Below are 16084 nucleotides of genomic sequence, written 5' to 3'. Positions count from 1 at the left end.
AAATTTCATCTATTGATTTTTGTAAACTTACAGAGTTATGCGACCAGCCTCACAATACAGTCTAGAATGTTTGCATCTCTCACAAAATTTCTCTCCCACACATTTGTAGTGGAATCAAGTCTAATCCCTCAGCTACTGTAACTACTTCTCAGACTTCTGTTTATATAAATTTGTTTTTTTCTGGGAATTCCATAAACGAGTCATATAATATGTAATTTTTGTATCTGATTTCTTTCACATAGCATAACTTTTTGGGGTTCATCCATACTGTCACATATATTGGTAGTTTCATCCTTTTAATCACTGAGTAGTATTTCACTGCATATTACATTTTGTTTGTCCGTTCCAGTTAGAGAGTACTTGGATTTTTTTCCAGTTTTTGGCTTATGAATAATGCTGCTATGAACATCTATATATAAATCTTTGTGTGGATATATGTTTAATTTATCTTGGGTAGATTCCTAAGAGTGGAATTCACAAATTAATTGTATGGTAAGGTTGCAGTTACCTTCATTAGAAACTGCCAGTTTTCCAAGGTGGCATTATTATTTTATAGTCTCACCAGAGATCCATGAGATTCATTTTCTCAAAATCCTTGCCAATGCTTGCTATTATCCATCTTTTCCATTGTAGCCATTTTAAGGGATGTGTAGTTATATCTTCTTGTAGTTTTAATTTGCCTTAGCTTATTTTTTTTCTTTTGTTTTGCCCTGCCCTCTCACCCCCCACTGCCTTTGTTTAATGACTAATAATGTTAAGCACCTTTTCATGTGTTTTTATGTCTTTCATGAAGACTTTCTATTCAAGTCTTTTGACCATTTGTAATTGAATTATTTTTCATCTTATTATTGAATGTAAGAGTTCTTTAGAGACTCCGGATATCCAAATTTCTTTATCATATATATATAATTTGTAAATATTTTTCTGGTATTATCCCAATACCATTTTTTGAAAAGAACATTCTCTTTCCATCGAATTGCCTTACACACACTGTTTCATTAAACTCTCCTCTTTCAAACCCTGTTAAGTGGCTGATTTTGTCCCAGTTTCATAGATCAGTTCACAGACTCCTAGACTTGAATTAACAATAACACACTAAAAGTCCCACAGCTAGTAGATGGCAGAACCAGGATAGGAGTTCTGGTTTACTGAAGGATAAGACTGTTTTCTTATTAAAATCAGGAAACCATTTCCCCTGAACGTTGTTCATTTCAACATTAAACTATGAGCGTCCTGAGATTACATAGCGCTTCTCTTCTCGCCACCGTAGTCTTTGGACAGTACTTGTTTATTTGAGGATTACATTATGAAACACCCAATAGGCTTAAGCAGTAATGTTTATGTGAAAGGAAATAACAACTCTATAATCTAAATGACTTATTTTATTTTTATGTTTATGCTTACTACTGACAAACCTAGACTTTCAACTCTAAAGAAAGCATAAGAGTTACTAAAGTCTATTCTACATGAACAGGAACTTCATTAGGAATGATGGTGAATTGAGAATGCCTTTTCTCATCTTTAACAATTAAGGATCATTCAGGTGACATAAAATGGAAGTCAGAGAAACACATCAGAAAGTGATACAATCACTTGGCTTGGGAGCCACTTATTTAAATGGCCTTGAACAGATTGTTGTATCTCTGTGTGCCACCTTCTCACCTATAAAACAATAGGTATGGGCCAGGTTACCATTAGGGTGTCCCTTCCATGACTGGCTTTTGTTAAATATTGTACTACGGTAGCATTCTATATGGCTCTGATGACACATTGGTGGCTTCTTTTATTTGCAGACTGCAGTGAGAATCTGTTTCACTGTCACACAGGCAAGTGCCTTAATTACAGCCTTGTGTGTGATGGATATGATGACTGTGGGGATTTGAGTGATGAGCAAAACTGTGGTAAGTAGCATTGTTTCCCCAAAGGTTTTAATTTAAAAATCACAGAAATTTTTGACCAGAAACTTATAGTTCATTATGTGTTAATATGATTAGCAGTTAAAATTACAAAATGATTGGTTTCTTGTGTTTTAGAAGGAAGAAGTTTGTTCAATCACTGTCCTCAGTAATGTCTTACATGTAAAAGTAATACATAAATAATCATATTAAGAAAATGTTTAAGAAGTGGAATGGGAAGACTGGTAAAGGTTGTTAATGCATTAATAGTTTTTTCCCTCTCCTCAAATATGTTCTGTTTCTCCTCTGGTTAGAGCCAGTGGCTTATGTTAGATTTTGGCTTTTTGAGCAAACTTTGAGGGTAGATATATTGTCTGTGCCTGATTCCCTTAGTACATGTGACAGAAGTCCCCTCCTCTATTTAATCCCCAAATAGTACAAGGACCACCTATGCAGCAGCTACCCAGCGTTAGGATGATGCATTTGTTTTGTGTACACATGCTGATCTTATCTTTTAAAGAATAAACTCACTTTTAAAAGAGTCATGTTCAATTCTGAATGCCATCTCATGAATTAAAATCAGCAAAATTCCTCTTGCTCATTTACCTTTTTGGCTTTGTGACTAGGTTCAGAATTTTTAGGTAGCATATTATTGAGTGACGCAGGAACTTTGCAACATGAACAAAAGGGCAAACGGGGATGAGGATACACCTTGGACAAATGATATGAGACAATGTCCAGCATTAGAAAACATCAAAATGTATGTTTGGAAAGGATCAGGGATGTGGTCAGAGGAAGGCATTAGAATCATGACTGTTAGGAATAACCCCATTCTAGGAAACCTGGTGGTTTCTAGGGGCACCATCTCGCAGCCACTTGCTGTATCTGTAAAAATATTTTAAAACGTGTGTGTACAAACCATTCTGTGTGACTAGATAGATGTGGATTATTGTTTTTTTCTGATAATATTTTATTTTTATTTTATTTTGATTAATAATAGTTGTACGTATTTATTGAATACAACATGATATTTTAATACATGTATACAATATGTAATGATCATATCAGGGTAATTAGCATATCCATCACCTCAAACATTTATCATTTCTTTGTATTAGGAGCATTCAAAATCTTCTCATTTAGCTATTTGAAAATATGCAATAAATTATCATTAACTATAGTCACCATCTAGTGCTATAAAAACCTACAACCTGTTCCTCCTATCTAGCTGTAGTTTTGTGTCAGTTAAGCACTCTCTGTCTTTTTGCGATGGAGTCTTGCTCCACCACCCAGACTGGAGTGCAGTGGTGCTATCTCGGCTCACTGCAACCTCCGCCTCCTGGGTTCAAGTGATTCTGCTGCCTCAGCCTCCTGAGTAGCTGGGACTACAAGTGCGTGCCACCACGCCCGGCTAACTTTTGTATTTTTAGTAGAGAATGGGTTTCATCATGTTGGTCAGGCTGGTCTCTAACTCCTGAGCTCGTGATTCGCTTGCCTTGGCCTCCCAAAGTGCTGGGATTACAGACATGAGCCACCACACCTGGTGGCAATCTCTCTTTACCCCTCCTCCTCCATACCCTTATGGCCTCTAGTAACCACTGTTCTACTCTCTATTTCTATGAGATCAACTCTGCATATGAGTGAGGGCACACGGTATTTCTGTTTCTATGCCTGACTTATTTCACTTAACATAATGTCCTCCAGGCTCATCCATGTTGCTACAAATAACAGGATTTTATTCTTTTGCCATGGCTGAATAGTATTCCGTTGTGTAGATGTACCATATTTTCTTCTCCACTCATTTTTTGATGGCACAAATTGATTCCATATCATGGTTATTGTGAGTAGTGCTGCAATGAACATGCGGTTGCAGGTGTCTGTTTGATATACTGATTTCCTTTCCTTTGGATATATGCCCAGGAGTGGGATTGCTGGGTCATATGGAAGTTCTATTTGTAATTTTCTCAAGAACCTCCATACTGTTTTCCATAATGACTGTACTAATTTACATTCAGATGTGGGATATATCCTGGGACTAACTAGTCTTGAGACAAAGGATGAGAGGAAATTGTAATTATATAGATCACAGAAATTACACTTGTAGGAGGCCTTAGAGATCATCAGATTCAACCCTTCCCTTTACCAGCGAGATAATTAGGAAAATGCAGGGCATTGAAAATGAGTGAGTGTCGTTTGGTAGTTGGATAGGTCAGTGGAGAGGGCCAGCTTGCAGGTAGCATGTGAGAAAAAATGGTCTTAACAGGCAACATAATTCCTCTGAAGACAGCAGGCTGTCGTGAAGTTTGTGTGTTCGGATGCCGGTTGTCTCCATCTAACAGCAATAATTATCACTTTCCTTCAGACCGGCCTCTGCCCTGGCTCCCTCTGCTCTTCTGGTTCCTGCCCAAGCACCTCTTGTGCTTTTCTTCTTTTCTCAAACTTATGTCCTCCCTATACTTTCCTCTATTGATCCAAAATACCCTTTAAGATCCATGGTCACTCCAGAAATCTGTCTATGACCATGGCACTGTTACTAGACTTATCATACTTTCTCATGGAATCTATTATTCGTGAATCCACATACATCTTCTAAAACTCTGCTTATATTCAGGGTATACCACCTCTCATGGCAAAGCATCCTATGGATTCTGCCCTTTGTGAGAGGGAACTTATCACTTAGTTCTTTTTCACTAATATATAAAGTTGAAGTCCAGGCTAAAAAGAATCATGAATATAACATCAATATTTTGCATGGTTTACTCAGCAGTTCTTTTGGATATAAGGCCAGGCATGCTGGCATGTCCTTGTAGTCCCAACTACATGGGAGGCTGGGATGGGAGGATCACCTGATCCTAGGAAGTCGAGGCTGCAGTGAGCTATGATCATACCACTGCATTCCAGCCTGGGAGACAGAGAGAGACCCTGTCTCAAAAAAAAGATAATCAATTAAAAACTTAAGCTTAGCATCAGGAGAGATGACAAGGAGATACCTGCCTTCCCAATTTACCAGACAGGTAAGTTATAATTCCTAGAAACGTGAGAGAGCTGTTACATATACATGAAATCCGCTAGCTGCATTGTGAAACACAAATCACAGTTCTGCTTTTTGAACCAAGGTAGAAATCATGAATTTTTCATAAGGAAAGAAAATGACAACTAAAGAAAACAAAAGCCAACAACAATAAGAACAAACTATGGGTCCTGGGACAGCTAGAGTAGTGTTACTCATCTGAAAAGCAGACCCATCTTACCCCACGGTGATGGTGGTCAGTGGGGCATATGCATGGGGAGGGCGTGGAATTTTAATTGGGCCAGTCCTATTGTAGAAATGTTATTGAAGGTATTGGAGCCATTGGAACAGACTCTCTTCAATGGGAACCGGGAGCCATACAGTCCTGCCTGTTTGTCATGCTGGTTCTCTGCATCCTCGTGAGTTTTCATTTCTCCAGATTGCAATCCCACAACAGAGCATCGCTGCGGGGATGGGCGTTGCATTGCCATGGAGTGGGTGTGTGATGGTGACCACGACTGTGTGGATAAGTCCGACGAGGTCAACTGCTGTGAGTGCTCTGAGGATGTTTGTCTTGCTTATTTTTCCATTTCTGGTTCTCTAGGCTGTACTCAAGGTTGAGGACTATACTTAAGACTCACTATATACACAGCATTCCAAGGGAAAGATTCTTATACTTTGGTTTTGCCTGTAAAGATCACCGAGTGGTGGGATGACAATAGCAATGGAGTGTATCTGACTTCCACACCTCTCCCCGCAAAACTCCAAGCTTCATTTGGCTGATCTAGCCAAGCGGGTGTCTGTTTTCTCTCTCATTGCTCCATATGTCTCTTTTGTGCTTCTGTGACTTTGTCAAAGGTGATGCTCTGCCCACAGAATGGGGGACCTTTCTTCTGCACACAATATATGAGTAGTTAAGATTCCCTGCAGGAGTGCCCTAACATGTTCTCAGGGGCCTTTTGTGGAAGAACATGGAAAGAATCACCAGAGAGAAGAGAGACTTTAATGTTCATATGATGATACACAGAGAGAGCATAATAGGCCGGGCATGGTGGCTCACGCCTGTAGTCTCAGCACTTTGGGAGGCAGAGGTGGGTGAATCACCTGAGGTCAGGAGTTCAAGACCAACCTGGCCAACAGTCTCTACTAAAAATACAAAAATTAGCTGGGCGTGGTGGCAGGTGCCTGTAGTCCCAGCTACTCAGGAGGCTGAGGCAGGAGAATCGCTTGAACCAGGGAGGTGTAGATTACAGTGAGCCAAGATCAAGCCATTGCCCTCCAGCCTGGGTGACAGAGTGAAACTCCATCTTAAAAAAAAAAAAAAAAAAAAGAGACAGAGAGAGAATGTAGTGATAATATAAATTTATAGACTGTTGTGTTTCTTAGTGAATGAAAATCTTCAGACAGTTGTTATACTTCAAACTAATAACAAGTATGGTTATTAACACTTTTTCCCCCTAGAAAATATAATATACCCATTAGAGAATAATATACACGATTGAATAGAAGCTGTCAGGTGTTAAGAGAGAATGCAGTTGACCTGAAAGAGTTAATGTGATATGTTCTTTTGCATATTTAATTATACTTTTCATTTCATCTTTTTGTATCTAGTAAAAGTTAAGAAAGTTGATTTTATATATAAGATTGAATATTTAATTGGCTTATAATTTGAGGCAAAAATAGAAATGTGGATTATATATTTTTTATTTTGACATAAGAAAAGTCATATAAAAAGTCACAATGTGTGGCTCTCCTCTTCCCTAAAATGGATTTGAAGTGGAATGTCCTCCGAGTCTTTGCTTAGTGGACACAGTGGAACAGAGTGGACTGTATCTCACTAGATCTTGGAGAAGCAAGGACGTGGTGCTCAGATAGAACACTTCTGGTGTGGAGCCTTGACTCAAGAAAAGAGAGGTCATAATATTAGTAAGTCAGTGAAGGCTAAGGTCACATGATCCACGGGTTTCTGATACTCTAAAAGACAATAGGTATAGACTTTAGAAAACCCATAGGAATTGGAAGGTTAATGGATATTAGGCCATCCCTTTCAAATATCAGTTGTCATAAACAAGTGTTGAAGTGTTTATTAGGTGTTAGTTACTATGCGAGTTCTTTCCCATATACTATTTTGTTGGCTTATGAGGTTAAGTAGATAAATAATGAAATATTTGGACTGGGAGTCCAAAAAGCTTGCCTTCACATTCTGGCTGTAGCTCTTAGTCATGGGACTTTGAGCAAGTACTATGCTCTGTAAACTTTAGTTTCTCATCTGTAAAACAAAGATGATAATATCTACTTTACAAGATTTATGTGAGAATTTGAGATTATATACACAGTGCAGTTAGCACAGCTCTTGCCATATAATGAACCCTTTACAAATTGTCGTTTTTATTAGTAAGTAGGATCATGATACTTCCATCACTGAAAACAATCACGCAGTTCTCAAGAAAAAGTTAATTTTTGGTAAGTGCTGTTCAATGAGGCAGGAAAAATTCTAGAAATAAAATCAATTATATGTTCATTTGTGTATGCAGAACACGCTGTTTCTTAGCGATGCCTGATAAATGGCTATTGTTTATTTGATGTGCAGATTGAGAGAGAAGAATTAATAAATAAAGTGAATATTGTTCTGACCCTTCCTAGCCTGTCACAGCCAGGGTCTGGTGGAATGCAGAAATGGACAATGCATCCCCAGCACATTTCAATGTGATGGCGACGAGGACTGCAAGGATGGGAGTGATGAGGAGAACTGCAGTGGCAGTAAGTGTGTCCCACCACCCCAGAACGTTCTTTTACTCGTGATCCTCTGCTTGGGAACAAAGAAAAATATTTGAAGTTGCTTAAGTAGGATTCCCATGTAAATAATCCCAGATTGCCTAACACAGTGGTTCTCACAGCCTAGTCAGCCAGGAAATGCTTTCTTGTGCTAAACATAGTTCTCAAGCAACTTACACTGAAAATCATTCCTCAGGTGAGACACCTGACAGCATGGTCAAATTCACTTAACTGTTCTATGGGAAAAGCCGTGATAAAGAGAGAAGTTTAGTGTATAGCATCCAATTAAATCAGATTAGATTCCGGTGAGAAGAAATTGGCTTCTGAAAGGAAATGCAATGGCTTCCTAAAATAATCATGTTCAGAGAAGCAGTTTAATGCCTCTTATTACCAAGCAATACACTTTAAAAGGATTTGATATCTGTGTGTGAATCTCAAAAAGAAAAAGTAGGTCCAATAAATTGTTTTTTAAATGTAATTTATGTCTATCAGAAAAGAAAGTTCTACACAGATTGTTTTAAGCTCTAATATGTGTGGAAGCTTCTCAGTAGGGGCTGGGTAAGAATATCCCTAGACTCAAAAATCACATTTGTGTATACTACACAGGCACAGCCTAGTTGTTAAGTACATGGTTGTTGCAGCCCTGATACCCAGGATCAAGCCTCAATCTACTATGGTGATTTTTGGCAAGATACTTACAACCCGTATAGGACTCGGTTTGTGTGTCTGTACACTCAGAATAGTGATAACTACTTCATAGTGGTGGCACATGGTGAAAACTCAATATATGTGAGCTTTTATACATGGCTATTACATTAAAGCATATCTTGTGCTGTGTATATTCATAATCAGCCAATGAGACTGGTCACCTATAGGTAAATTAATTTTGTCATAATGCATATTGATCATTAGAATAACTTTAATGGAAAAGTGCCCAAGATCTAAAGGGAGAGCTTTTCAATCACAGACTTATTACATAAAAATAATATATAAAGAGTGTTTGTTTTACCAGTTTTTAAATTCAGAAGGAATACCTTTATTAAACATAATTTATTGTGTGCGTATCAACTGAGCACTTCCCTTTGCATCAAACTCTTCTTCCTTTCTGTATAATTCAACTCTGAAATAATTTTGGATTTTTCATGATGAAATGGCAGACTTTGTAGATTATTTCCTTACATGTGTGAGATGTAAGAAAGTCATATGATAAAATAGATTTAAAAGTAAAATTTTAGTATCTTTATATTGTTTAATTAATTCAACTTAAAAAATGTATATTGTGGTATTTATGTGTGGCCATCCCCTGGGAATTCAGTGGCAAGCAAAACAGCTGATGGGGCTTGCAGACTCCTGGGGAACATAGGCATGCTACGAATTATTATGCAGGTCAGTGTCTAGCCATGCAGCAACAGAGGCTAAGAAGGGAAATTCAGGGTGCTTGGATGCCATTAATATTGGGCATGCCCTGGTAAAGCACCTCAGACAAAAATTCACTGAGGAAGAGATCTGGGAGCTCAGACCTGAAAGATGAGTGGGGTTAACCAAGAGGAATGGGGCTTGAAAAAGCAACTGAGACACAAGGCATCGGTTGACCAAAATTCCTGAGGTGGGAAGGTGCTAGGCATGTGTAGGAGGACCATGAGAGAAGGCAGACTATTGTGATTAGAGAGCTGAGAACGAAAGGGGGCCTGGTACTAAATACTATGTAATTGTCAGCATGGGTTACAGGCTTGTTCTCTAGACAGGGCTGGGAAGGGAAGGAGGGGCTGCTTCTCCTGAAACTTTGGGTCCTGCTGAAGAGTTAGGCCTTTGAAACTCTTCAGGTTCTGTCCCTGCCTACCTTTCTCATCTCTCTCACCCCCTTTCTCAGTGGTTGAAGCTCCAGTTACTTTGACCTGTGCACCTCCATATTCTAGGCCTTTTGCATGTGCTGTTTCTCGGTTTGGGAAACCCATCCTTTCCTCTTATCATGACTTGGAAAAGTCCTTTGAGAAACTTCCCCACACTGGTCTCATTGACTTCTATTGCTCTTTAAATGTATTTTAGCTGGGCGTGGTAGCACATGCCTATAATCCCAACACTTTGGGTGGCCGAGGCAGGAGAATTACTTGAGACCAGGAGTTTGAGGCTAGCCTGGGCAATATAACGAGACCCTCATCTCTATGAAAAAAATAAATAAATAAAAATAAATATGTCTTCCATAAAGCAGTGATCACACAGCATCAGAAGGTTTTGTTCAGGATCATACCTCTTATCAGAGCACAAGTCACTTCCAAGGAGGTATCATGCCATTTTGTCTTTTAATGCTTAGCGCCTAGCTGGTCACATAGATTGTCACGTGGCAGGCACTTAATATTTCCCAAAATAATGAATGCATGATGTCAATAAAATCTCCTTAAGAGCCTAAATTTACAGAAATTGTTTAGATTTGCTTTGAGAAAAAATTTTGACCCTGATGACATTAAAAAAAGAGTGACATCCCTTTTCTGCAAGGCTGTGGTATATTATTTTGCATACTAGTGGTACTGGAAAGGATAAATATCCCAGTGTAATAAACATTGTCTTAGAATTATAGATAAGAATGATTATATATACACATATGCTATTATTTATACTTAAAAGTGCCTTGCAAGGTTGTCTAGATTCCAGGTGACATGCCTGAAGGTAATTGATCATAATGGGGGAGAGACAGAATGGACAGTAATTTATTACCTTCCCCATTTAATCTACAAATGACCAGGAAATCAATGGGAAAAGCAGTTTCCTCTCTACCTACCTTAAGGAAAAATCATTAGGGCAAACATTGATATTACTGCTGTCATTCACTTAGAAACAAGAAACTCAGTTCTCAAGTCATCACAGCTAGGCTGATGACACTTTCCAAAGACATATTGAAAATATGGGTAACAGCTGCATAACACTTGTATTATGATAACGTATCCTTATTGTATTGGTGTTGATGCCCTACTTACTACTAGAGAAAGCATTTTACTTAGAGGGAGACTAGAATTGGGAGCAAATGAGTCTTAAACAAATGTCAATTAATATTCAGAATTTCAAGATTTTTATAACGTTCTCCCTCCCTGAAATCTCTTGAAGTTTATTTTGTAATCAAGTGTTGGCACCCATGTAAAACGAAAGCACTATTTTTTTTCCCATTAAATGCAACAACCTGTTTGTAGTGTAATTTGTCTCTTATTTCTTCATTCCTATTTTGGAACACCTGGATTGTATTTAGTTACCAGAAAGCACCTATTCAACGTATGTTCAATACTTTTGGAGAAATTGGAAGGAAATTAAAGTTGTGTTATTCCTCAATTCCACCAGACGTTCCTGATCCTTTAGATCCTTAGGTAAGGAATTTGCAGATGATGAAAGCCAATGTGCCTTTTCCTCCCTCTGTAGGTCAGACTCCATGTCAAGAAGGAGACCGAAGATGCCTCTACATTGCCTGCATTGATTCATGTGGTGGTAGCTCTCTCTGTGACCCGAACAACAGTCTGAATAACTGTAGTAAGTACAACAGCTGACAAATATAATCACCACGTCAGGGGATGCACTCAGCAGTTTTCTTCTGCATTGACATTCAAATATCGAAGTCTGGAATCCCTCCAAAAAAGTGTACCTGTTTTCTTTTTCTTTTTAAAAGGTTGCATGTGGTAGCAGAAAAGAAACCAAATGGTCTTAATTAACTTCAATCAGAAATAAATGTGTCATTGTGAATGACTGTAAATTCGCATTGCTTAATATCATTACCATTACTTTCAACTCAGCATTATTTCTCTGATTTATTTTCTTGGCTCTATCTGTAGGCAGATGCTATCTTTCTTCCTTTCTAAAGCACAGCTTCAAAAATGGAAACTGTAACAAAGAAGCAAATATGAAGTTCATAGAAATAGCCACATACAATTTTGGCGGTCTGTTCTTTTTATTTGAGACACAGTCCCACTCTGTCACCCATGCTAGAGTGCAGTGGCGCCATCTTGGCTCACTGCAACCTCCGCCTTCTGGGTTCAAGTGATTCTTCTGCCTCAGCCTTCAGAGTAGCTGGGATTACAGTTGCTCAAGACCCTCAGTGATCCATCTGCCTGGGCCTCCCAAAGTGCTCAGATTAAAGACAGTCAGTTCTTTTAATGAAATTTATTCTCGCTTTTACAGGAACTCTAATGACCTATAATGGTTTTGGAACCATTATGCTAATTTGTTTCGGTGACAGTGCAACAGCTCCAAATGGTGTAAACAGGTGGCTCTAAAATGACTTTCAGGAGGAGGAGTTATTTGGGGAAGACAGAATGGGCGGAAGTGAAAGAGCACCCTAGGGACTCTCCTGGGAAATTGAATCAGAAAATCCCCAGCAACTGATTTCTAGTAATGATTTCTGACTACTGGGCTCTGTTTTCATATTATACTCACTTCTTTTACATTTTCTAATGGACTTTTGGCTGTGTTTTCAGATTGGGATTAGAAATTTAGAAGCAGGTCAGTCAGCTTTCAGTTGGCAAGAGGGTATTCCTTTTTTTTTTTTTTTTTCCTGAGACAGAGTCTGGCTCTATCACCCAGGCTGGAATGCCGTGGTGCGATGTTGGCTCACTGAAACCTCCGCATCCCAGGTTCAAGCAATTCTCCTGCCTCAGCCTCCCGAGAAGCTGGGATTAGAGGCCCACACCACCACGCCCAGCTAATTTATTTATTTATTTATTTTTTGGTAGAGATGGGGTTTCAACATGTTAGCCAGCCAGGTCTCAAACTCCTGACCTCAAGTGATCTACTGGCCCTACAGGAGTGAGCCACCACGCCCAGCCAGGGCATTACTTCTTAACACATGTCCTCTCAGTCCAAGGCCTTTGGAAGCTGGGATGCTGAAAGGCTCAGTCCTTGCATTTGGTACAGTTTTGCGGTCCTAATTTTACCTGGTGACCTTTCTGGGTCACTGTAGAGCTTATAGTGAGTACCTCTGTAACTGTTACGGAGTCTCAAGGGAGTGAAAAAAGGAGGCTGGGAAGGGGATGTAGGCAGGCAGCTAATTAAAAACCCAGACTGACAGGACTGACTGTGGCATTTAATAACTCTGCCTGGAAGCACATGCCCACCCCTCCTCCATTTCCCATATAAGAGAACAGTAGATATTAGTCAAACCACAAAGTCGACACACTCAAGCTGCCATTTTACTTCCTCTAAACTGATGTAAATAGAAACTGATTTAAATAGAACATACCTATAGATACGCAGTATACACACCCACACACACACACACACACACACACACACACACATAACCTATTTGGGCCACTGTTTCCATTGTTTCATTTTGCTCATCTCTCAATCTGCCGTGGAACTTTTTCAGAGCGATTTATTTACTTCTCCTTCAATTTGAATAGTGACAGCATCATCTCAAAGACATATGTTTATTATTAAAGTTTTGGGGGTTGTTTGACATGGAATGACACTTACTATTAGACTCAAAAATGCAGAAAAGGCAATGTTAGCCTGTGTCAAATTTGGGTAAGAAGTAACTGGGTGTATGTTATCCTATTTTCTCTATATTTGAAATATCTCAAATTTTAAATATTCAAAACTATGTTGTCTCCTGTCAAAAGAATAAGTTGTAGGAGAGGCAACTGGATAACTCTTAACTCATAGACCTGACCAATATTTGTAGTGTGTACATGGTGTTCCAGGTATCGGGATGGGTGATAGGTTTTCTAGTGGTGGAGAAAGGAGACGGGCTTCTAGTTTCCTAGAAGCCACTTTTCAATGTGGGAGAACATATCGTCATCTTCCCACTCATGTATTCTACACTGTTGTTCTCTTTAAGCTCATTAAATACACTCATTTTCCCTAGTGCCTCACTGTCTCACAGCTTCCTCATTCACCATGTATATTCTTGCCAACTTCTCTCCACATATATTCAGCAAATGTTTTGCACACTCTCTCTTCTGAGTGAAAGGCACTAGGCTAGCCAGTCGCTCTCATTACTCCTGTGTAATTAAAAATGGCATATGTGCCTAACTTGCAGTTGAAAGTCAAAATGTTATTCCTGATCTTTCAAAGAACTTCAAGATGATATATGCGTACTTAGGTCTCTGTAAAGACAAACAAGTGGCATCTCAGAAAATCCTTCATACACTTGAAAATATGATTTATTACTTGAAGATGTTTACCACTATCACAGACTAGTATTACTCAGCTTCTGAGGCACAACTGAACAGTACTTTCTTAGTCTGCTCGATGCCAAAGGAAAACATGAGTTTGGAGAATGTAGTAGATACTCGGTCTGGTGGAGACAGCTACTCAATGGAGTTGCCAGGATTCTTGTCCTTGAAGACTCTGTTTATTGACATCCCATAAAATATTATGTGATTTTCTAATGGTCCCTAAAGATATACTGGGTCGGACCCAGTCATCAGTATTTTTTAATTCTGCAGATGCCTTCAATGTATAGCCAAGGTTGAGAATGTATTGCTCTAGTGCCTATTTATGACTGGGCTGCAGGAGTATGTGGGAACTCTGAAATAGAATATGAAAAGGTTTGTGTATTCCCATGTGCATTTTTCAGTGGAGAAGCTTATTTTAAATTCACAGAAGTGCCTACAGCTTTTTAAAAAAGCCTAAAAACCGCATTTCTGATGATACGTAGTTTTTTCAAGAAATAGCTTTTAGCAGCCTGTGTTGCTATGTCCAGTCACAACCCAGCATCTTTAACATTTCTGTGCCATGTTGGGAGGCAAAATGACAGAGTATCCTTGCCTTTGAGGGTAGGAGAAGGAATGCTATTCCCCTCATTCTGGTGTGGAGGGACTAATCCATCATTTCACCGTTATGCAATCCAGACAATGGGGAGAACCTGCAAAAGTGACTCCTGGGCATGTCTCTCCTGCCTCCCTGAGCCCATGCTGACCATGGCTGTGAAATCCAGGCATGGCTGTCATGTCCCAGGCCCTCTCTCAAGCCTCCCACAGTGTTCATCAACCTTTGGTTCTATGCCTACTCGTGCATTTTCCCCCCTTACTCAACACCAAGGAAGAAATGAACAGGTTTGCTTTTTGAATAATTCCCTAAGGGTCTAGCAATTTCCTGCTCTCTCTTTGCAAGCTTCAGCTGGTAGGAGTAAATGGTGTAGTCATGTGGTAGAGAAGCCAATCACCGTAATGGTTACAGATTAGGAGCAAATAGTAGAGGAGAGGAATGACGTATTTACAAAAGCATCTCCATGTGCATTTTCTAATAAGTGAAAAAAAGATTGAATAGAATATTACCATTTGGTAACACGTTAAATTAATGAGTGAGGGCATGGAGCATCTACAGCTGCTAACATCACAAAAAGAGGGAAATCAGAATGATGTGGCTTCTGGTGAAAGAACAGCTCAGCCACCTCTAGTCTTGCCAGTGGAATGAAGCCCAGTCCATTCCTGTTGATTCAGCTGCCACAGTTCGGAAATAGAGAGGATGGGGAACATGTTTAACTTCACCAGGAGTGTGCGATAAGCAAGATTCAGAAGCTGTTATATAGCTTACAAGTCAAATGTCTGGGTTCTTCCATAGTCAAATTATAAAGAAAAATCAAAGGAATGGAGGAGGAACCCAAAGACTATCAGAGACTTAAAAGACAGGACAAGTTTCAAAAAATGGGCAAGCCTCAATTACAATATCCAGGGGTGGTACACACTTAGGTAATAAAATTATAAAGAAGGCCGAGCGCGGTGGCTCACGCCTGTAATCTCAGCACTTTGGGAGGCCAAGGTGGGTGGATCACGAGGTCAGGAGATCGAGACCATCCTGGCTAACATGGTGAAACCCTGTCTCTACTAAAAATACAAAAAAATGAGCCGGGTGTGGTGGCGGGCACCTGTAGTCCCAGCTACTTGGGAGGCTGAGGTGGGAGAATGGCACGAACCTGGGAGGTGGAGCTTACAGCGAGCCAAGATTGTGCCACTGCACTCCAGCCTGGACAATACAGTGAGACTCCATCTCAAAAGAAAAAAAAAAAAAACAAAACAACGACAACAGCAACAAAAAAAACGTAAAGAAGAACAAGGAAGTGATAACGATAAAACTCACTAGTTACTTTGTGGGAAAATGAGACGGTTGAGATAAGACGAGATATATGGAAGGTTTCTGCAGTATCTTCCTGAGTTCAGTTTCTTGACCTGGGAGGTAGTTATAACGATGTTCACCTTAAAATAATATCAAACTATTAAAAATAATAATGTTAAAGAGGCATTTAGAGTTTGAGGCAAAGATGAATTTTTGAACATGATTATATATGCTGCTAGATGTAGAAAAGTCATATTTTTCATGTAAATGACCATCATTTAATACATGATTTCTAGTAACTTCAGAGTATCACATCATAAGGATATAACACCATTGAGTTAACAATCCCATCGTTAGGTCGAATTGAATG

The 16084-nt window shown here is 39.3% G+C and overlaps 1 protein-coding gene across 19 annotated transcripts in view; it reads left to right on the top strand.

Moving 5' to 3' along the window:
- The window catches only part of CORIN (corin, serine peptidase), a 264257-nt gene that overhangs the window by 171535 nt on the left and 76638 nt on the right, over positions 1 to 16084 (top strand). For 10 of the 19 annotated variants that reach the window (XR_012434811.1, XR_012434809.1, XM_074039726.1 and 7 more), the window contains 4 exons: positions 1794 to 1901; positions 5345 to 5455; positions 7549 to 7665; positions 11086 to 11193. Coding sequence is in view for 15 of the 19 variants with exons in the window: in XM_074039726.1 (XP_073895827.1) it covers positions 1794 to 1901; positions 5345 to 5455; positions 7549 to 7665; positions 11086 to 11193 (444 nt within the window). In the remaining 4 variants the exon portion in view is untranslated. Of the gene's footprint in view, positions 1 to 1793; positions 1902 to 5235; positions 5456 to 7548; positions 7666 to 11085; positions 11194 to 16084 lie in introns of all 19 variants that reach the window. The other 9 variants (XR_012434810.1, XM_005554831.5, XM_074039725.1 and 6 more) reach the window with 3 other exon arrangements.

The sequence above is a fragment of the Macaca fascicularis genome, chromosome 5, assembly GCF_037993035.2.
Source record: "Macaca fascicularis isolate 582-1 chromosome 5, T2T-MFA8v1.1".
NCBI classification, from domain to species: Eukaryota; Metazoa; Chordata; class Mammalia; order Primates; family Cercopithecidae; genus Macaca; species Macaca fascicularis.
Note: the sequence above shows the minus strand (reverse complement) of the source record. Positions and strands in the feature narration are given on the sequence as shown.